Source organism: Nymphalis io, chromosome 24 (genome assembly GCF_905147045.1).
Source record: "Nymphalis io chromosome 24, ilAglIoxx1.1, whole genome shotgun sequence".
NCBI classification, from domain to species: Eukaryota; Metazoa; Arthropoda; class Insecta; order Lepidoptera; family Nymphalidae; genus Nymphalis; species Nymphalis io.
Window position 1 is genome coordinate 1546995 of NC_065911.1, and position 23109 is coordinate 1570103.

The 23109-nt window shown below is 36.0% G+C and overlaps 1 protein-coding gene across 2 annotated transcripts in view; it reads right to left on the reverse strand.

Moving 5' to 3' along the window:
* Window positions 1–23109, reverse strand: part of LOC126777971 (vinculin) — a 56442-nt gene that overhangs the window by 17036 nt on the left and 16297 nt on the right. For both annotated transcript variants that reach the window (XM_050501329.1, XM_050501328.1), the window contains exons 2-11: window positions 9235–9342; window positions 7868–8013; window positions 6897–7002; window positions 6614–6715; window positions 5913–6045; window positions 5222–5303; window positions 4825–4942; window positions 4625–4746; window positions 4472–4538; window positions 3990–4099 (exon numbers count right to left, since the gene is read on the reverse strand). In XM_050501329.1, the coding sequence (XP_050357286.1) occupies window positions 3990–4099; window positions 4472–4538; window positions 4625–4746; window positions 4825–4942; window positions 5222–5303; window positions 5913–6045; window positions 6614–6715; window positions 6897–7002; window positions 7868–8013; window positions 9235–9342 (1094 nt within the window). The remainder of the gene's footprint in view (window positions 1–3989; window positions 4100–4471; window positions 4539–4624; window positions 4747–4824; window positions 4943–5221; window positions 5304–5912; window positions 6046–6613; window positions 6716–6896; window positions 7003–7867; window positions 8014–9234; window positions 9343–23109) is intronic.

Genomic DNA, 23109 nt, shown 5'->3' on the forward strand with positions numbered 1-23109 from the left:
CCTTTGCATTAATTCTGAAAACACTAAGAAAAGTTATGAACGACAATTGTACAGGTATAATGGTAGTATATTTATGGCCTACGCAACCATGGTACCCGGTATTTAAAAATCTTCTAATATCAGAGCCTTTAGTACTTCCGCCTTCTCAAAATCTGATGATTTCTCATTACAGCAATCGAGACGTTCAACGCAAAGCTACCTGGTTGCCGGGATATTATCAAGTCAGCGTTCATAAAAAGAAAAATTCCCCTATCGTCAATATCTACGATGTTAGCTTCACTTTCGGACAGTTCAATAAAGCAATACGACACGTGTCTAAAAAATAGCATGTATTCTGCATTAGTAACAACATAGATACGAAACGTATGTTCCGGTTGACATAACTTTTTTCACTCAGTTATATGAGTCAGGTGCTCAGTATGGTACTTTAAACAGTTGCCGATCAGCTTTATCCTTGATTCTGGGTAAAAATATATGTAACGTTGATAGTATAAAACGTTTTTTCAAAGGTTTATTTAAACTTTACCCGTCTTTACCTAAATATGATACCACTTGGGACGTATCTATCGTGCTAAACTCCCTGGTTACATGGTATCCCAATTAAACATTAACATTAGAAAAATTCTCAGAAAAATTAGCAATTTTGTTAGCGTTTTCAACCGCTCATAGAGTACTGATACTTTCAAAGATTAACGTGAGCAGCATAGAACTTTTTCTTAGTAATATTAAAATTAAAATTCCTGACCTTATAAAGACCGAAACGTCTTTATAAGGTCAGGAATTTTCAGTCTTGGAGCTAATCAGCCCGAACTAACTGTACCGTTCTTTCATGAAAAGCCTACAATATGCCCTGCTCAAACATTGCTTTGCTATCTTGAGTCAACTGAATCGTTGCGAATGAACCACAATCTATTTATTAGCTTAAAAAAGCCTCATAAATCAATTACATCTCAGACACCAAGTCGCTGGATCAAAGAAACTTGGTATTTGTGGAATAGATGTCTGTATTTACAGCACGTAGTACAAGACACGCATTTACTCCTAAAGCATATAAACTGGGGTTAAATTTGGATTTAATCAGAAAAACAACTGGCTGGAGTAATTATAAAATATTTGGTAAATTTGACAGTCGAAATATATTTGATCCTGAAAATCCGAGCGATTGTTTTACTAGATGTATTTTGAAAAATGATGAATGATTTGATGATGAATGAAGGTTGTGGGTTCGATTCCCACCCAGGACAGACATTTGTGTGCATGAACATGTCTGTTTGTCCTGAGTCTGGGTGTAATTATCTTTACAAGTATGTATTTACAAAAGAAAAGTAGTATATGTAGTATATCAGTTGTCTGGTTTCCATAACACAAGCTTTGTACAAGCTTAATTTGGGATCAGATGGCGGTGTGTGAAAAATGTCCCAGGATAATATACATAATTTAATGATTTATGGTACTAAATTATATAATGTGCAATCAATAAACAGCTTTTTAGGTTCTTGTTGATATCTTCATTTATCACAACATCTACAAGTAAGCTCAACTTCTTGCAATTCGTCCAAAACACGAGTATAATTTATGATTAAACGAACTTACCAAGTGAAGTTCTATCATAATTATACGAGGGTTTTGTACGAATTAGATTAGCATCCCACCCTACCCTAACTCCTTACACCCTGGATAGTAAAAATATCAACATAAGATGACTGCTCCAAACCAAATGATGATAGGCCGCAATGACGATTGACAGTAACAAAAAAAAAATCTCAAAATCAGTGCACATGGTGCCACCGTAGTGTGGACTATAAGTAAATTTAACTTCTTGCTAATCTAATTCATACAAAACCCCTCGCATAATTATGATAAAACTTCACTTGCTAAGTTCGTTTAATCATCAATAAAACTATATACTAACTCAAATTACTACAAAACATACAGCCACTACAAGCATCTAGACACTTTAGTTACAAAATCAATTAATTACAAAACACCTTATACCCAAAGTTATTTATTACATATATAATATACATACGAAAGATATAGTTTCATTACAAAAAGCTCATACCTTTACTTTCTCACTACAAAATGGCTAACGGACTAGATAAAATTTCCAAAGAATTAGATTCTTCCAAGATATCTAATTCATTCAAGATGTCAATGGGCGAATATTCAAAAACTATAAAACGCTTAAACAACGATCTAAAAATTTTACACCTTAATATCCGAAGTATACACAAAAATTTCGACAATTTTATAGTATTTCTTCAACTAATCCAAACCAATATTGATGTGATTGTACTTTTGAATGTTGGTTAAGTAAGACTTTAACAATTCCTGCACTTGATGGCTACAAATCATATAATACAAAAAAACTGTAAAAATCAAAATGATGGTATTGCAATATATAGACATAAATTTCAATTTAAACTCTAAAACTACTGAGCCGAATTTCGATAACTCAAACTGCTTAATATGCGAAATTGATGAAAGTATAGCAATTGTAGCTTTATACAGATCTCCATCGTATCATATTAAAAATCATTTTATAAGCAGTTTAGATAAAGTACTGACATCTCTGAAACATGTTAAACATATTGCCCTAGTAGATGTCAACATTGACATAAAGCCCAATAACACTGATCGTCACTCCCATGAATACTTAAATCTCACTGCATCTCACGGCCTACTTCCGGCACATGAATATCCAACCAGGCTCAAAAATTGCCTAGACCAATGTGTTATTAAAAACAGAGGCCATGAACCAGTCATGCTAAGTGTTAATTTAGAATGCAAAAAAACAAAATTAAAAAGTACATCTACAGTCATTAATTACTTACATATTATAAAGAGATATTGAAAGTGCCGACTTATCTAAAGTACTGTGCTCGTATATCCTAACGAATCCACAGACATCTTTATTTCAATACTTACCGAAATAAAAAAAAATAATACGAGCGTAGCTAAAGTAAAAAAGAAGTTCCGTAATATAAAGCCTTGGATCACCCCTGGTCTCCTTCGATGTATTAGAAATAGAGATAAAATGCACACTCAAACAAAAAAACAACCGGAAAATCACGTTTTAAAAATTACTAACGCCAGATATCGTAATTTTTTGTAATTCCTTACTTCGTAAATTGAAACTTGAATATGAAAAAAGTCAATTTCTAAATGCTAAAAATAATTCTAAGGCTACATAGAATGTAATTAAAAAAATAACCAACACCAAAAACATAACTACCTCCTCGAGAACTTCTAGAAATTGGAAAAAGTAATTAAATCTCAATAGTCCTCATAAATCAGTACTATACAAATGTCGGGAAAAACCTAGCAACAAGCATAAAAAAACGACCAACTTGCATCATATCAGCATATCTCAGTACAAAAAAAAGTTCATTCATTTGCCATCTCTGAGACAGATTTGACCGAATTTGATGCAATCATCAGAAATCTTCGAAGTGACTGCTGTAGGTGACCTCATTGTAATAAGACAATGCAGACGACGCGTCACATACTGGTTCCAGTATTCTCTCATATGTGCAATCTTTCTATCTCTACCGGAGTATTTCCAAATGCCTTAAAAGAAAACCCTCATTCACCCAATCTACAAGAGTGGGGACAGAAATTGTGTACAAAATTACAGGCCTCTATACTACCCACCCTCGTTGTCTAAAATTTTAGAAAAGGTTGTAAATAACCGTCTAACTATCTTAATGCTAATACGATTATTGCAAGAAATCAGTACGGGTTCCGTTCAGGTGTATCAACTGAAAATGCTGTCCTAACACTAACAGATGCAGTAACTGACCATCTAAACTGCAAAAATAAGGGCTTAGGTATATTCTTAGACATCAATGTCAGGGGGGGGGGGTGTTTAAAAATCACGTTTTCTACGAACTAGGCTATTTCGTCCTGTTTTCAACTTTAAATCATTATTATTCTTCCATACGTCCTACAAATTCTGGAATATATAGTATGAGTAAGACAATTCATACCTGGCCGCTATAGTCTTGCCGCCTTGCTTCTCCGCCGCTCGGACACCCTCATTCACTATATTCTCTATTTCGTTGATTTGGTTCCGTAGCTCAGAAGCGAGGGCTTGAGCCTGATTAATTCAGAATTAGTTTACAATTGCCGAAGACAACGGTCATTACGTCAAAGTATGTTGATGTGTAACAGATAAAATAAAGCCTTCCTTTGTCGCAAGAGGAAGGAAGGCTTTTTTTCTATGTGTGGTGGTGATTGCATTTTGGTAGAATTATATAAAAACATGCAGGTTTCTTTCTAATGTTTTCTTTTATCGCTAAGTATCAGATAAATTATTTACATATATATCTATATACAAACTAAGCACCTGAAAAGCAATGATACTCGCTCATGGCTATATAGTCTTCTCAGATTCTCTCACATTTGCCCCATTTTAAACAGACTAAATACAATTTCCAAATAAGTACTGACATAAATAATAAGTCTATACCTTCGGCTCCATCCCGTGGCCGTACTGCCGCTCGTCGCACAGCATATCCGCGTTGGTGCCGCCGGACCTGAAACCAACAATTGCCAGTCGCATCACGCGGCCGCGGTGCTCCCCGCCAGCCCCCCCCCCCGCTACCCCTGCCCCCCCGCTCACCGCGCCGTGGCCCGCAGGCGCTGCGCGTGCGCGGGCGCCACGTGCTCGGCGGCGCGCTGCGCGGCCGTGAGGACCCCCCGCAGCGCGCGCTCGCCCGCGCTCGTCCGCAGCGCGCCGCCGTCCTGCGGACACACGCGCGTCACTACCGCCGCTCACGTCGCGCGAGCACCTCGCGCCCCCCCCCCGCCCCGCTCACTCACGTCGAGGAACTCGTGCGCCGCCGCCGACTTGTTTTGGATCATGCTCTGCAGAGCTTTCAGTACGGCGACGTTGTCCTTCTCGCCGCCGTCCTCGACGTACGATGTTAGCTGTAGAACTCTAAAAAAGTACACAAAAACTTGAGTATATTGAAATCATGCCGCCCACCTATTAAACGCATCGACTACATCAGGGATAGGCCCAAAGATCACCGAGGAGGTCGAAATAAAAGTTGCAACTTACAAATCGTATGGCATCGCAATATATACCTTTGACCTATTGACGATACTTTTCTTTGCTTTGACTTCCTTTCTATTTTAAATCACTAAAAACTAAAAACAAGTAGTCACCGGCAGTCTGTGCGTAAAAAGTTTACTTTATCGGATAATAAACACTTACCGAATAATTTCGTGTATCTCGTCAGCCATGCGCTGTGCTAAATAATTTCTATTTTCAGCGGCGTCTTCAATTCCTTTACCTCCTAAAATATATTTAACAAAGAAATTGTTTTAAGTCACTTTCAGACTTTGATATTGGATAAATCACACAGGTTTGGCAATCAAACGGTACAACTAGAAACCTAACTGCGAGTAGATGTCTTAATTTGTCGTATCAAACATTAGCCAAGCTTTCATTTGTCAAATGATATTAGGAAACCATTATGACCAATTTCTGAAATTACACTATCTCACTCAAACCTTCATATGAAAATCACTGCTTTTGAGCGTTGTGATTATAATAGCCAGCCCAGTAGATATTGTGATTTTTTTTATTTAAGAAAACATTCCGACCAATCGAAAAAAAACAGTCACTTGTTTCTACCAACTCGCTTTAGAGCAATAAAAATGCTCTGTAGGAGAACACCCTCTCAATATACTTTTGTTTCTTTCACTGTTCTAATGGGGAATTATCACATGATATCCGACCCCCAAAATAATTATATATTTAAATAAGCATTAAAAATTTAAAAGACAAAAAAAAACTAACCTTGCTTCAGGAACAGCTATTTGGTTAATAATATCAACTCTAATAACGAGAAATACGAGATAAATTTTGACGAAAATGAATATAAAAAGATCCGATGACTCACCCTCAGATAATATATGTATGTATATCTTCATCGAGCAGATGAGGACGGGAGCGAGCCGCTTGACGCTCTCCAGGCAACGAGTGAGAGTCTCCGCGTGAGGGGGGTGGGTTAGTTCCGCCGCCCTGGACGCGACCTAAATGGGTTATTATTGAGATTACGCTAACGTTAGGGCGCAGCCACGATGGATAATCAATTTTAATACCCTTTATAATTATCGAGAGTACCATTACAAGATGAATTGTTCCAAGTCTTTTTTTTTCAAAATTGATACATCCAATATAGGAAAGATATAGCCAGGAGGTTATTTATTTTGGAGTAAATGAGATATGCCGGGCGGGTCATATCATTGGTGTATCATTATAGAAACTCAGACGAAATGTGACGACAAAATCCACTAGACAGTAAAATCATCGAAGAAATTTCTAGCTTTATTTTCATCAAATTAATCGTAAGATAATTGTTCGAAAGTCAGTTTTTAAGATTATTGACTTTTTCCAACGGTCAATTATTAGTCACGTGATAAATTGAATACATACGTCATTTCCATACATTTTGGTCTTTTCTATAAATGGAACCAAAAATCACAATGGGATTTAATTTGAGCCCATTGATCTGAATGCGACCTAAATGTGTTGTATAATATTCTATATTACATGAAATATTAGGGTGAAACAACCATGGTTGGTTTATTTTTAAACTACCTCTCTAGCGGCTTTCGATAAAGCTGGTGAAATATCTCTCAAGAACTGGACCAGGTCTTCCATTGTATCTATCACCTCTGCAACACCTAGATAGTCTAGCACCTGTAAAATATTATATAATAGAATTACAAATCTTTCCCGGTAATCACATTTTCAATTAGAAGACAAATGTTTATACACTTATATTCAAGGGTAATTACTCAAAATATATAATATGTTTAATTATATTCTTATATATTATATATTTAAGAAATTCATTGAAGAAGAAAACGAGAAGTCCTACCTTCTTGCACTCTTTTACAATTTTCCTCACTTCCGATTCGTCGAAACAGAGCAGTAGCCCCGACGTCCCTTGCAGAATACCGCGGGAACCTTCGATGAGTTTTTTTCTGAAAAAAAATCCACAAGAAATATTATACATGAATAAGAATTATCATTAAGTGCTCAGTGGAATGCAGTTGAAGGTCCAGCAGTTGACGAAAGCGGGATGATGATGATAATAAAGATTATGCAAGCGTAGCTTATTATGTCATGCTGATCTTTTTCGATTATCGCTTTGCATGAAAAGTTTGTATGAAAATCCTTCATTTTTGAAGAAAGTTACCTTGCCAGTGTTGCGTATTTATAATTAATACATATATTAGATATATGTTACTTAATTGTATTAAATTTACAACTGTTTAATAAATGTACTGTAGATGTGCCTTTTCAAAAACGTAATTAAATGCATAAAGATATGGAAATTTGTATTTAAGAATACTGAATGCCGTGATGCAAAACCACGGGTAAAGTGCTAGTGCTGCATAACTGTTTTGATCATTACTTTATACAGCTGTATTCGAGATTGAAGAGCAGAAGAGTTAATCAGTGTAATTACAGGCATGTACACATTGACGATATCTATTGAAAGGACGTGACCACTTACCATTAGAACATTTGCAAGGAGATGTGCCTTTTCAAAAACGTAATTAAATGCATAAAGATATGGAAATTTGTATTTAAGAATACTGAATGCCGTGATGCAAAACCACGGGTAAAGTGCTAGTGCTGCATAACTGTTTTGATCATTACTTTATACAGCTGTATTCGAGATTGAAGAGCAGAAGAGTTAATCAGTGTAATTACAGGCATGTACACATTGACGATATCTATTGAAAGGACGTGACCACTTACCATTAGAACATTTGCAAGGTCGCCTCCTAGTTCCAGTACACCAAAAAAAAAAAAATTGCAACTAAGATATTTCCTACTTACCTAGCAGGTCCAGAATAAGGGTCTGCTCTGAGCATATCCGAAGCCTGCTGCAACAGTGTGGCTGCTCCTTCCACTCGCCGCAACGCACCCGGCATGTCAGTCCGAAGCACTGCATCGTCAGACGACTCGATTGTTTCATGACCCACCTGTTCAGAACTTGATTTATGGCTTGCTTTCCAAACACCGTATCGACCTTCCATTAGAATAAAGCTATTTCTATTTACAAGTTCACATATAATACAAAGCGTCTATTTCTGGACGTTAATTCACGTTCTTTTTTCGAAAAGAGCATTATATATTTCACGAGAATAATGTGATCAAAATGAATTGTTGTTTACTTCCTATAGCGGAGCAATGTATTTTTAGTGCGTCTTAGTTCGCTATTCTTGAAGAATACTGAAACCGAATAAATCCTATTTATTTCACTTACGTCATCTTTACTCTGAGAAATGGTCTTGTTTACTTATATATAGAATAGAATAATAGTATAACCAGAAAAATTGTTTTATTATCTGTGACAAACAATCATTTTTTTATTGAATAAAAAAAAATGTATTAAATTATAATTTAACGTTCGAAGTAAAACCGCTGTAAGTAAATTCTAATAACAGAAGATAAACATAGAGGAAACATTTTTTGTAAAGTGAGTCAGGTAACAAGTCAATGTCACGTACTCATACTTAAGCTTGCATTTGTTTACGAAGGGGACTTTCATAATGGTTCATTTCGTATTGCTTTGCGCAAGCCCTTCGAACCAGATACCTACCGACTCGTCAGATATTCTACCGACAATCAGCAATATTTAGCATTTTTGTGTTCCGGTTTGAAGGGGAAGCCAGTCTGGCTGTACAGACACAAGTGTCATAATATCTTACTTTCCAAGATTGGTAGTGCGTGGGCCATTCGGCAACGTCTGTAGGCGATGTTAACCACTTACGACCAGGTGGCCCATTTGTCAGTACGCCTTACTATTACATAATAAATGGTAGTAAGCCTCTCTCCCTCAGGAAAAACAAGGATGGGTTATGCGGGATTTTTATTTTCATTAAAATCATTGCTATGACCGTCTTCGGGATCGTTTTTATAACGTAACGACTCTCCTGGCCTGTGCTCTGCTCGTGATTCCTCGAAACAATCATCATTGGGGGCGAACTTATTCATAACTTAACCCATCTCCACTTTTACACAAACCGTACTTATAATTTGCATTTTTGCAAACAGTAGTAAGATAATGTTGATACACAAAGTTATTTTATTAATATTAGTGATTCGCGATATTTATAGTCAAATACGGTGTCGAGATTTTTTTTACAAAAGTATATAAGAAGGAACTGTATAAGTATATACAGTCTAAATAAATACCTCACCTTGACTAAATTATTAACAGCCAGCGACACGGCCTGCACCGGCCGTGCCAGGTCCGGCATAGCGTTACCATCTTCTGCCTCTTCATGAAGTATCACCAGACGAGAGACCTGAAACAGAGAAGCCGTTGAAATACTTATTGATAAACAAACAGACACGTTTGATTGTATAAAATTAATGATTACAGCTGATAAAATGCATCTTAAAAATGGTTGAGTTCATAACCGATACAAGAAACAATTACGGCGAATTTTATAGTCAAATTAACAAATTTAATTTGAAATTAATTCAGTTACCAGTCATACTGTATAGTGACGTATATTTACTACTCGGTAGCGATAGATGGCGTTGATCGAATCTGTCACATTTCTGAATCGCGCTGTCTAGATTCGCTACTGATTACATATATTGTATGAAGTGATTATCTAGCAATGATTAAAAAAACAAAATGTGTAAATTGAGGAAAGCTCTTTCTTAGTTTTATTTACCGTTTGATCCCCTATGTTATAATAGTTCGATATTAGCACAAACTATACTAATAAAAATAGCCTTAAATATAAAAAAGCCGAGATGGCCCTGTGGTAAGAACGCGTGAATCTTAACCGATGATCGTGGGTTCAAACCCGGGCAAGCACCACTGAATTTTCATGTGCTTAATTTGTGATTATAATTCATCTCGTGCTTTACGGTGCAGGAAAACATCGTGAGGAAACCTGCATGTGTCTAATTTCACTGAAATTGTGCCACATGTGAATTCTACCAACCCGCATTGGAGCAGCGTGGTGGAATAAGCTCCAAGCCTTCTCCTCAAAAAGAGGAGAGGAGGCCTTTAGCCCAGCAGTGGGACATTCACAGGCTGTTACGGATTACGGAATACTATATTCCAATATTATCTCATTATATATCTCAGTATTTCTAACAGTGATGTTTTGCTGGGATATATATATATATATATATATATATATATATATATATATATATTTGTTTGTTTAAACAATTCCTTGTCTTCTATCGAATGTCAAATCACAAATGACAGTAAGCGAGAAATCAGTGAAACAAAACAGCATATATACAAGCCTAATATTTTCAATGCTTGTAGCAAAGGCCGCCTTATAATTGTATCAACTAGTTATTCCGTAATCCGTAACAGCCTGTGAATGTCCCACTGCTGGGCTAAAGGCCTCCCCTCCTCTTTTTGAGGAGAAGGTTTACTAGATAGAAGGATAACTAGTTATTAGTGCGGTTAAATAATCTGATGAAATTTCCCCGAGATTGCCAATAAAGCCATCCGCATCGAAATTTAATGAATCTTGTATGTGAATCAAATCAATCAGATAAAATCTTTATTCAATATGTAAACGTGACAGTTGCTTATTTAAATATCTCATATAGAATTTCATTTTATGAATTAGTGCCTGAAGTACGATCGAAATTTCCATTGATTTTTTGAAATAGACCAAATCACTTTCACCAAAAATATTACAAGAACTAACCAAAAATATACTAATATAGTAATATTATAAATGAGACAGTGAGTATGTTCGTACGTTCGTTTGTTTTTTTTTTTTTGTCACAATTTAAATCAAAATTAAATATAACAACAGTGAGGTAGTGTTTAAAAAAAAACAATCAATAAGTCAATTTAAAACAGATGTAATAAAAAAATCTGTGTACCTATAATATAATTCAATAAAAGAACTCGGGTAACCGCAATTCATATCAAAAGTGAAACTTTTTAGACACGTTAAAAGCTTTACATATAGAAACGTCACACATAAATTCGATTTTTAAAATTGACATTTCATTAGCACACAAAGAATTTTCTAGAACAATTCCTTCCAAGTTGCTGTTAGGTATGTGATAGTATGCATAATTATTCTCGATAGAATCTCGTTAACGCAATGACTCATTAGTGTCAACGACCTTGCTATCGAAGGGCGAGCTCCTTAAGAGACAAATACAGTCATTATGAGGAAACAAATTACGCCAGTTCTAAAGTTGGAATAAAAAAAATATAATACAGAAATATCTTGGTGGGTTTTGTGCGACGGGCTGCAACCTGGGTATAAATCACGCACTCATCAGATATTCTACAACCTAGTATTGTTATGTTACGGTTTGAAGTGTGAGTGAATCAGTGTAACTAAAGCTCAGGGGTATAACATCTTAGTTCGCAAGTTTTGTGTAGCGTTAACGATGTACGGAATAGTTAATATTTCGCACATCGCCAATGTCTATAGGCGGTGGTGACCACTTATCAACAAGTGGCCTATTTGTCCGTCCGCCTATCTAATACAATAAAAAAATATTTTAATATTCACAAATATATAAGTAATTTGTCATGCTCCTGAACTTTCACTTCAGTCTGCAGTTGCGTTTAATTGCCGACCCATCGGATTATGTGAGTGCACCTGTGTTTGCGCATCTGCATAGTTGGCTATTCATTCGTTGAGAATAACCGCTGATACCGTAATCAGACAGGGAGACATTATCTGAGTTTACAACTTCGTGGAAATGAAGTTTAATTTTATAGGAGCAAAACTTTATAAGTTTATAAATACTCAGTATATTCAAGAAAAAAATAAAAAAGCGTCATAAAGAACGTTAAGTAAGGTTCGAAATTGTATTTATGTAACAAAATTTATACGATCGACTAAGCCGAGATGGCCTAGAGGTTAGAACGTGTGAATCTTAACCGACGATCGTAGGTTCAAAGCCGGGCAAGCACCACTGAATTTTCATGTGCTTAATTTGTGATTATAATTTATCTCGTGCTTGACGCTGAAGGAAAACATCGTAAGGAAACCTGCATGTGTCTTATTTCATTGAAATTATGCCACATGTGTATTCTACCAACCAGTATTGGAGCAGCGTGGTGGAATAAGCTCCAAACCTTCTCCTCAAAAGGGAGAGGAGGCCTTAGCCCAGCAGAGGGACATTAACAGGCTGTACTTACTATTTATGTAACAAAATTTATATGAACGACTAACAGCTCGTTACTCGTTTCTCAAAAACGATCGGTTACTGATGTACAAAAACGATTCATAAAATATAGACACCAAGTTTTATCAGTTGTCTGTATACATACATACAAAAATTTACTTTATTTTTCACCTGTTATTTGCAGGCGTACGAAGTAAAATTAATTGAATCCTGAAGTCGTGGTCTTCTTAATTTCCAGCTTAACCAACTTTTAACTAACCTGAACAACAATACTTAAGCTATTTTAAAAAAACTGGTTTTAAATTTTGTTGCAACATGACACACAAATAAGTTATATAAAGGCTTGTAAAAAGCGATTACATGAGTGATAATGATAAGATAACTATGTCCCTCAAGCTTCTTTGGGTTGTCTGAAAAAGATCACTTTAAATATAAGAACGTCCATTGTATAATGACGTATATTACAACTCGATAGCAATAGATGGCGCTGATTGATTCTGTCACATTCCTGAATCGCGCTGTCTAGATATTCACTACTGGGTATATGTAGTGTGGAACAATAATTATATAATGATCGAATACATAGTTATATGAACAGTGGAAAGCACATCCATAGTTTCATTTACCATTTGCTTCCCGATATTACTTCGGCGCAATCACCAATATAAACTGTTCAATATTGTTAGTCTAGTTTTCTTTTTTGTCTGTGCAATAAAAATTATTATTAACAGTCCTTATACAAAACCCGAACTGTTTACTAATATATTTATCAAATAAATACCAATTTATTACGCTAAAATAGCGACATAAAGGCGCATGATTATGATCGTGATTTACAATCATAGAGATTTAATTGTTTTATAAAAAGTTAATTAATTAGTCCCCCTGGGTTCTGTAAATGCTGAAAAGTCTCCTATTTGAAGAATTAAAATTATATTTAAAAAATTACAAAGTTACATCATAAAAACAATGATATTTGAATAATCGTACGTGAATGATGTTTTAACATTTCGAAGTCGTTCAGCCACGCAAAAGCTGGTACGACGTTACGTGCATCATATCTAGACTTTAAATACCCTCTTGGCGGTCTCCCCTCTCATTTGTTTTAATGCCTCTGGCTGCAGACTGCTTAACTAACGATGAAATAAACCACGTTGCTTTTCCCCCGTGAGGTTTGCAATATACATTTATATTTTATTATTGGAATCCGCTTTTCCAAATCTATTTCGATTAAATACAAGTTTTTCGATGTCGTATTATTAGGACTAGGAATTGGTATAAAAAAAAACTATATTAGAAATATAAAACGCAAACGTTGTGTGTTTTTGTACATCAACCAATCAGTAAAAACCTCTGTTAAGAGTGCACGATTATGGCAACGAATAACAAACAGCAATACGTAGTAATGTGTTCCGGTTTAAAGGGCGAGGCAGTGTAAATCAAGTCAATATATATGTTGACCCCTAGCACAAGTTAACTCGATAACTTCAAGGTACTTCCCGGCTGATATACCGTAACAGCCTGTGAATGTCCCACTGCTGGGCTAAAGGCCTCCTCTCCTCTTTTTTGAGGAGAAGGTTTTGGAGCTTATTCCACCACGCTGCTCCAATGCGGGTTGGTAGAATTCACATGTGGCAGAATTTCAGTGAAATTAGACACATGCAGGTTTCCTCACGATGTTTTCCTTCACCGTAAAGCACGAGATGAATTATAATCACAAATTAAGCACATGAAAATTCAGTGGTGCTTGCCCGGGTTTGAACCCACGATCATCGGTTAAGATTCACGCGGTCTTACCACTGGGCCATCTCGGCTGATATAGGTAGTGGTTAATATTTCTTGCAGCGCCAACATCTATGTGATATGGGCAGTGGTGACCATTGATCATCAGGTGCCACAACAGCCCGTTCGCTTTTTTATTATAAAAAAAAGTGTAATGATTCTACATTGAATAAGTATGTCCATTATTCCTCATGATGGATAATACCATCGTCTCCAAGGCACTGTTATATGATAACAGAAATATTTTTACCCAAGATCAAGATTTACTGGTGGTAGGGCTTTGTGCAAGCTCGTCTGGGTAGGTACCACCCAATCATCAGATATTCTACCGCAAAACAGCAATACTTGATATTGTTGTGTTCCGGTTTGAAGGGTGAGTGAGCCAGTGTAATTACGGGCACAAGGGACATAAAATCTTGGTTCCCAAGGTTGGTGGCGCATTGGCTGTAAGCGATGGTTGACATTTCTTACAATGCCAATGTCTAAGGGCGTTTGGTGACCACTTACCATCAGGTGGCCCATATGCTCGTCCACCTTCCTATTCTAAAAAAAAAAAAAAAAAACAAATTACAAGTATTTAACGTTGCCGGACACAATTAGTTCAAGTAAATAACGATTAATATTCTCTAACACTGTTACCGAGCAAATATTGGTGACGTAACAACTTAAATATTTGCTCTCATAACACAAACAACCTCACAACTGTCGTGATATCTTGACAATTTGAATTTATAACGAGATGTCGTTGATACAATATTATACATACTAATATATAACGCTTTGTTTGAAAGCGTTAATTTCAGTATATACTAGCTAATTTGTACAAACGTTTTTGCGTTAAATGGAACATTAATTACGTAAAGTTATATGTTATAATCGGCGTTTTGTCCAAAAAAATATTTGTCGTACGTTTACTCATGTAAAACGCTGGTTAAATCTTAGCAGGTCGTCAAAATTGATATTATTTAAATTTCGCATTTATGACAAACTTATATAAACTAATAAATATATCTACTTAATTCATTTCCACATGTGCAAAGCCGAGGAGAGTCGCTAGTACACTATTTAATATCACCCGATGGATTTTACACTTTTTAATCTACCGTACCGTAACAGCCTGTGAATGTCCCACTGCTGGGCTAAAGGCCTCCTCTCCTCTTTTTGAGGAGAAGGTTTGGAGCTTATTCCACCACGCTGCTCCAATGCGGGTTGGTGGAATACACATGTGGCAGAATTTCAGTGAAATTAGACACATGCAGGTTTCCTCACGATGTTTTCCTTCACCGTAAAGCACGAGATGAATTATAATCACAAATTAAGCACATGAAAATTCAGTGGTGCTTGCCCGGGTTTGAACCCACGATCATCGGTAAAGATTCACGCGTTCTTACCACTGGGCCATCTCGGCCATTTTTAATCTAACAGCATTATAATTATATTTTTTTATATTCCCATAACGGCTTTTATTAAAAATATATATAGGTTAATTTTATAATGTGATATCAATATTCCACAATAATCAACCCACGTGCTGCATATCTGGCAATCATCGTTGACGGGTGTTGCGCGAGCGCAGGCGCCATATAAGGTGCGCGTACGCAACATGCCGTATAGGCATTCATCATATTCATTCACAAGTTTTTATACGGAACTGTGTCACATAAGCTTCCTATAATTAGTAGTTCTTTTACCATTTATATATATAAGCGATTTAATAAATAAAATATAGTTGCCAATTACATCAGTCAGTTAATCAAATAAACCCGTAAATAGTTACAGAGAACTTCTTTTGGAAACGATTTTTACTATTTATATGTTATTTATTATAAATTTTAAACTAGGACCGTAATATAATTTAAAAGTTTAGAAAGTGTTTTGCTTTTAGGGGGCGAAAAATCCATCGGCAGATAAAGGTTAATAGATGCGCAGGGAAATACGAATCTTTCACCGTCGCTATGTGGCGTTCATTACATTTGATCCTTATCAAGTTAAATTATAACTTATTAAAGCACTTAAGGTACTTAGTTATCTATCCCGTAAAAGTCCTCAAATGTTAATAGTCATTATATCAAGAGTAATTTTTTTTATAAAATCTTTCTAAGGTTGTATGCTTTGTAAATGGCCTCCATCAGCAATAGACATTGGCACTGTAAGAAATATTAATCATTCCTTACATCGTCAATGCGCCACCAACCGTGGGAACTAAGATGGTATGTCCCTTGTGACGAGTCACACTGGCTCACTCATCTTTCAAGCCGGAACACAACAATACTAATTGCTGTTTGGCGGTTGATTAAGTTGACTGTGTGGTACCTACCCAGATGGGCTTGCACAACGTCGTACTGTCAGCGATCTCCAAAACTCATGTAAGCCATAAAAAGCACTAATCCAAAACTTAGCTATCCTTGTGTTTTATACAAAGAAAGACACTTCGTTAGAATATCACATGACGCTAACATGATTACTGTTCACCTGGAGGATATTATCATGTATTTCAGTCATATATTTCTTAGAATATATTATTATAGATGACCTAAAATATAACTAAATTTAGTATTTGTTTTTGTTGGAAGTCGAGATGGCCCAGTGATAAGAACGCGTGAATCCTAAACGATGAACGTAGGGTCAAACCTGGGCAAGCACTTCTGAATTTTCATGTGCTTAATTTCTGTTTATAATTCATCTCGTGCTTGTCGGTGAAGGAAAACATCGTGAGGAAACCTGTATGTGTTTAATTTAATTTCACCAACTCGCATTGGAGCAGCGTGATGGAATAAGCTCCAAACCTTCTCCTCAAAAAAAGTAGAGGAGGCCTTAGCCCAACAGTGGGACATTAACAGGCTGTTATTGTAGTATTTACAATTTACAAAGAGTTCAATAGATTAATGTCAAAACAAATAAATGAAATTGAAGTTTGTGATTTCTTTTGAAGTTGGCTATTTGCTGAGTTACCAAAACCAATTTTTTTTATTTGATCAAAATTGGTTGAGCCAAACGTTATAATAGTTATATCATTGTTGTCTACTTGGGCTCGCCTCTATTTAAGTTAATATTTTGTTGCGAGATCGCCAAATAGCAATTTTTTTTAGAGATAATCAAATTAGTCATCGAAACTAAACCAACGTGTAAAATTGCAAATATCTAGTGAAAGTGATTCTAATTCAGCTTGCAAGATTTCACCTAAACAAACATAACATTGCAAGTTAAGCAAAAGCTTGTTCAAAATAATAAAACTGATTTCACAGCAATAGTAGCATCAATCATTAACACCAATACAAATACCTACGATTCAAGTCCAAATAAGTATTAACTACCATATAAAAATAATCGAAATTAAACCTTATACACATGCATTGTTCGTAGCAAGCGTACGTGCCTGAGAACAGTGAAGCTTTCGCTTTTAAAGCGTAATCACTTTCTGTAGAGCACGTTATAATTTGATATACCGTGGCAGCTCTTTATAGACAACTAATTTCCGCCTGTGGCTTCGCCCGCGTGTGTTCTACGTGCTTTTCTATACCACTGTATAACGTGTATGCTAAATTTCATGATAATCGGTTGATTAGTTAATATTAAGTGACAGACATTGGCGTTGTAAGAAGTATTAACCATTCCTTGCATCACCAATGCGCCACCAACCTTGGGAACGAAGATATTAAGTCCCTTGTGCCTGTAGTTACACTAGCTTACTCATCCTTTAAACCTATCAATGGTGTGTTCTCCTGTAATCGGCAGTGCATATTTAGTTTTAAGTTAATGTAAAGCGTGTTTTGAATGTGTGTTATGTACTGTTGGAGATACAAATAAATAAATGCAAATTCAAGCATATAACTCCATTATTATTTTAGGAGTTAAATCGATTCAATACGGATTTGGCAAGAATTCAAAATGTCCATTGAAACTCTACAAACGAAAGACGCTAACTTTCGAAAGTGGAGGTAGTTTTGACAAAGCGTCTATTTATTAGATAAGATTCTTAGCATTTCAATCCACTAAGTAAATTGGGAGAGGCCTATGTTCAGCAGTGGACAACGATTGGCTGTTGATTGATTGAAGTAAATACTTAAATATTCCACCTATTAGACTTTATCCCATCAGAGGTAGATTACCGAAAAAAAAGTATTCTTTACCATAGCATAATATTTATGGGAGGGATACAGAGCCTCTAGTGTGTAGGAATTTATCATAACATAGTATGTTTTATAAAAGCTATAAAGATTAAACAAACTTTTAACTAATTTTATTATAGAAAAGATGATTAAAATTAACAAGCTGCTACTTATTACCAATACAGAGCATTGATTATTTATGTCACGTAATTCATTATCATTTACGTATAAAGTAGCTTCGAGTACTCAGCTCATATAAATAATAAGTTATAAAAATATATAGCTAAACTTAAAAAGCCGAACCTCATCTAAATACAAAATTTAAGCCAAATCATTATAGCCATTACCGAGATAGACGAAATAAATATATGTACATACATACATACAAGAATTGGTCGTTTAAAATTATAAGATAAAAATTGGAATTTTCTTCACATGTTTACTAGCACGTTATTGTAAGCGACAGGTTCCATTAACCATTTAACGTCACTGCAGTAAAGTCCAAGCCCTTGAAGACAGCGCCTTAGGTGCGGCAGACGCAGTGAAAGGGCGCGGCGTACCCTTCTCTAGCCGCAGCCAACATTAGACGACATACAACATGTTTTGATTTCTAGAACCGTAATACTGTCACGATTTTCTATATTAACATTTAAACAATATTAAGAGAGTGATTTCTTCAAATATAGGATTTGATTTGACTAAAATCACTCTATTTAATTCAACTTAAAAATTAACCCCAGTTTCCAGCAACATTTAAAGTCGTCTGTTTGTTACGTAATCACGACTTAGTTGTGAACACATCGTAAGTCCTAGACCCTGGGACCTGGATGAGGGATACAGGCCTATATATTTTTTTTTATAGAATAAGTAGGTGGACGAGCAAATGTGCCACCTGATGGTAAGAGGTCACCACCGCCCATAAACATTGATATTGAAAGAAATGTTAACCATCGCTTACATCGCCAATGAGCCACCAACCTTGGGAACTAAGATGTTATATCCCTAGTGCCTGTAATTACGCTGGTGACTGGTTCACTCATCCTTCAAACCGGAACACAAAAATATCAAGTACTGCTGTTTTGCGGTAGTATGTCTGATGAGTGGGTGCTACCTATCTAGACGAGCTTGAACAAAGCCCTACCACCAGTGAAATATATCATCAAAACTGCAGGATCTACCCTCCTCCTCCAAACAGTACTCAAACGTCACTAATGTAATTCTACTAGAAAAGTACAATACTTTTCTTGCACCGTATTTTATATTATTAAAGCTATAGCTTTAATAATTCCAAATTAGTCAGATAACGTGTATGCATGTTTTACATCAATACATATAATAAAGCTAAAGAGTTGGTCTGTTTGCGCTTATCTCTGGATCTGGATAGCCCAAACCTTGAGGAAGTTTAAGTTAGGCTATTTAACATATTATTATGTATAATTAAGCATATTATCCTTGTTTACTTAGTTCTGGTTTTCTAATGTTATTTATAATATTATTATTATTTAAATGTTTGAAGTTAAATATTATAATGACAAAATTTCGTTGTTAGCAATTTTTTATATATTTTTTTTAATTCGCAAATGCAAATCACACTACATTAAGATGAAATGTATTTTACAACAAGTATTTAATGACTAGTCGATGATATATTATTTAATATAAATAAATAAAAATCACGCTACGACCCAAGATGACGAAGCATGAACGTTTAACGCGAGTAAAACCACTCAACAGCTGTAGGACATATCTAGTATTGTGTGCTGAAATTAATCTTAATTATGACAATATATCAAAAATATAATCGTAAAATTACTTCGCGTTAATCAAAACGTTGACATATTTTCATTCATCCATTAATTTATCTAATCCATATACTTTAGGTATATAGTGGAGTAGTTACGAAAGGCCGCGAGACGGAAAGGTTGCTTTGATATTAATCTTTCGAATGGGGGATTGAGTTTAAGGGTCTCTCTCGTCTGGGTAGTTACCACCCACTCAACAGACATTCTACCGCAAAACAGCAGTACTTGGTATTGTTGTGTTCCGGGTTGAAGGGTGAGTGAACCAGTGTAATTACAGGCACAAGGGATATAACATCTTAGTTCCCAAGGTTGGTGCCTTCCTATTCTATAAAAAAAATTGACTAGGATTTTTTTAAATACTTTATTGCACAACACAAAATCTAAAATAATATTATTTATGCCAAAGTAACTCTGTCTGTGTCTGTAACGCTTTCACAGCTAGGTCAATTTTGATGAAATTTGGTATGAAGTAAGCTTGAACCACGAGAAAGGACATGTGCTATTTTTTGATAACTATCACCTAACACGCGGTCGAAGAATAGTATATTATATGTATATTGTGACTGTCTCGTTGGTCTAGTTGCTTGATGTAAGGCCGCAGACACGGAGGACCTGGGTTCAATTCCCAGTTCGGGCTATTGAAAAATTATTTGGTTTTTCTGTCAGAAAATTCTCAGTAGCAGTCTGGAAGTTGGAAGTGTGTTCACTCCCGTGCCTCGGAGAGCACGTAAAGCCGTTGGTCCTACGCCTGTACTCTTTCCGATCGTGTCGGATTGCCGTCCCATCGGATTATGAGAGTTAGGGAATAGAGAGTGCACCTGTGTTTGCGCACACACTTGTGCACTATAATATCTACTACGTAGTTGGCTAATCTTTCTTGAGATTTGCCGCCGTGGCCGAAATTGGTCTGGAGGACATTATTATTATTATTTATTGTCTAATAAAAACGGCTTAAAGTTAAAAGCTTACCAGCTAACCTTATACTATACAGAAAGGAACGTCGCAAATAAAAATACACATACGAAAATATATAATTATAAAGGTTATTGATATATAGTAATTACATAATATTTATTATAGATTGTACTGGCTTATTATAGATTGTATTGGCTTTAATTTATTATTCATCTCGTGCGAGTAAACCTGTAGGGATTACTAGGTAGGGCTTCGTGCAAGCCCGTCTGGGTACCACCCACTCATCAGATATTGTACCGCTAAATAGTAACAGGTTTACAAGAGGAGTGAGCCAGTATGACTACAGGCAGAAGGGACATAACGTCATCGTCCAAAGTTCCTTCAAACGAGGCGTGAAGAGGCATCTTGCGGGCCGGCAAGGCGAAGGCGGCTAGTGCAGAAAATTCTTCCCGTCTGTACTGGCCGTCGTCGCGTTTGGACTCTACTACCACTTACCATCAGGTGGAGTGGAGTCATTTGCCCTCTCGGCGAATATAAAAAAAAAGTAGGTGGCGCGTTGGCGATGTAAGAAATGATTAATATTTCTAACATCGCCTATATCTATGGGCGGCCATTTGCCCGTCCGCCTACCGATAACATAGAAAAATGGATAAAATGAAATTACGCCCTAAGTATATATAAATTATACACCCGCATTGGTCGGCCATTGCCGATGATGATGAGCATTGTGGTTGAATGAATTCCAAGACCTCTGTTCAGCGATGAGACATTATGGGGCTTCACTACTTATGTATTAATATACATAAAAGACAAATTTTTGAATTAGGTTTAATGTTGTCATTCATACATATCATAATAATTAAATAATTATTAATCAAATGACATAACTGTATATATAATATAAAGTATTATGACATTTTAAACTATTATAAGTATATAAACCCGAAAATAAAGGTTAGACGGTTGTAGGACAAGGTCGGTCACAATGCGACATTTCTCTGAGGTCAGGAAAACGCTAAAGTTACCCCCAAACCACTTACACCCATATTCATAAAGTTTATTTATTTAAAATAAAATACGACCTATTACGATTCGCATTTACCAAGAAAAAGACGTATTTTTTAACTCAATGTGTAGAAACGATCGTTATAATGCAGAATTAACTTCAACTTCTTTCTTTTCGGTAGAATCTACATTCCGAACTGGTAGTCATTTTAAATGTTTTATACTTTACATAGCCACTTTCACCCCTCTAGTGATTAAATGTCGTCAAAAATCTAGATATAAGCAGAGCCGGTGTGGCCCAGTGGCTAGAACGGTTTATTGCTACGGAAGCACCACAATTTTTTCAAGCTTCATTTATGTTATTCATCTCGCGCCCGCCGGTATAGGATCCTTGCATGTTTCAGATGAAAACAACATCTATATTCAGCAACATGCATTGGAGAAGCATGACCATCAAACCTTTACTATAAAAAAGACCTTAGCCCAGCGGTGGTACATTAACCAGCTGTTATTTAAACACGTCGTCGATGATTCAATTACACTCATATTAACCATTCAGTTTGCGGTCACGAATCCCACCTGTATCACGCTTACACAATCACGTGTCACGGAATATGTAGGGCTGTCAAATAACCGGTTTTGACCAGTAGCTTGCGGTTCGTACATGTCCGACCTCAACAACCACCTTTTTGATTGAACAACCAGTGTCGTTCAAAAAAGTTTCCGACTAAAAATATTTGGGTTTGAAAGGTTGGTATTGTGACTGAGTAAGCTCTAATAATCATCGAGTCATCAGACAACAACCTCAGTATGGTATAGACGTAATAACATTAGAATCACTTGATATTGAATCTTTAAGGAAGTTTGAAGATTATTCCAATACGCTGCCCAATGCAGTAGATACAAATGTCGCAGAATTTCATCCGACATATACTGATTACGGTATGATGTTTTCCTTCACCGCCGACCACTGGATGACTTAAAGTGAAGCTTGAGGACTGAACAACCCTTCTAATGTATATTAAAATTATATAATATATGTTGGCAGCCCTACGAGCACACGATGACACAGGCAACATTTTCACCTGTCCAGAGCGTGGGAGCTGATGAACAGATGGCGAGGAAAATAAGCACAAGGGCAATGAAGGCAACGTCAATAATCTGAATCATATAAAAAAATATAAGACAAAGTTACCTGTTGTCGTTTTAAAAATCACCAATTTAATGGCAAAAATATAGGAGGTAATGAATGGTGCATCGCTTTGATTTTCCTGATCCATTGGTCTTACCTGTCAATAAAGGTTACGTAAGAAATAACTCA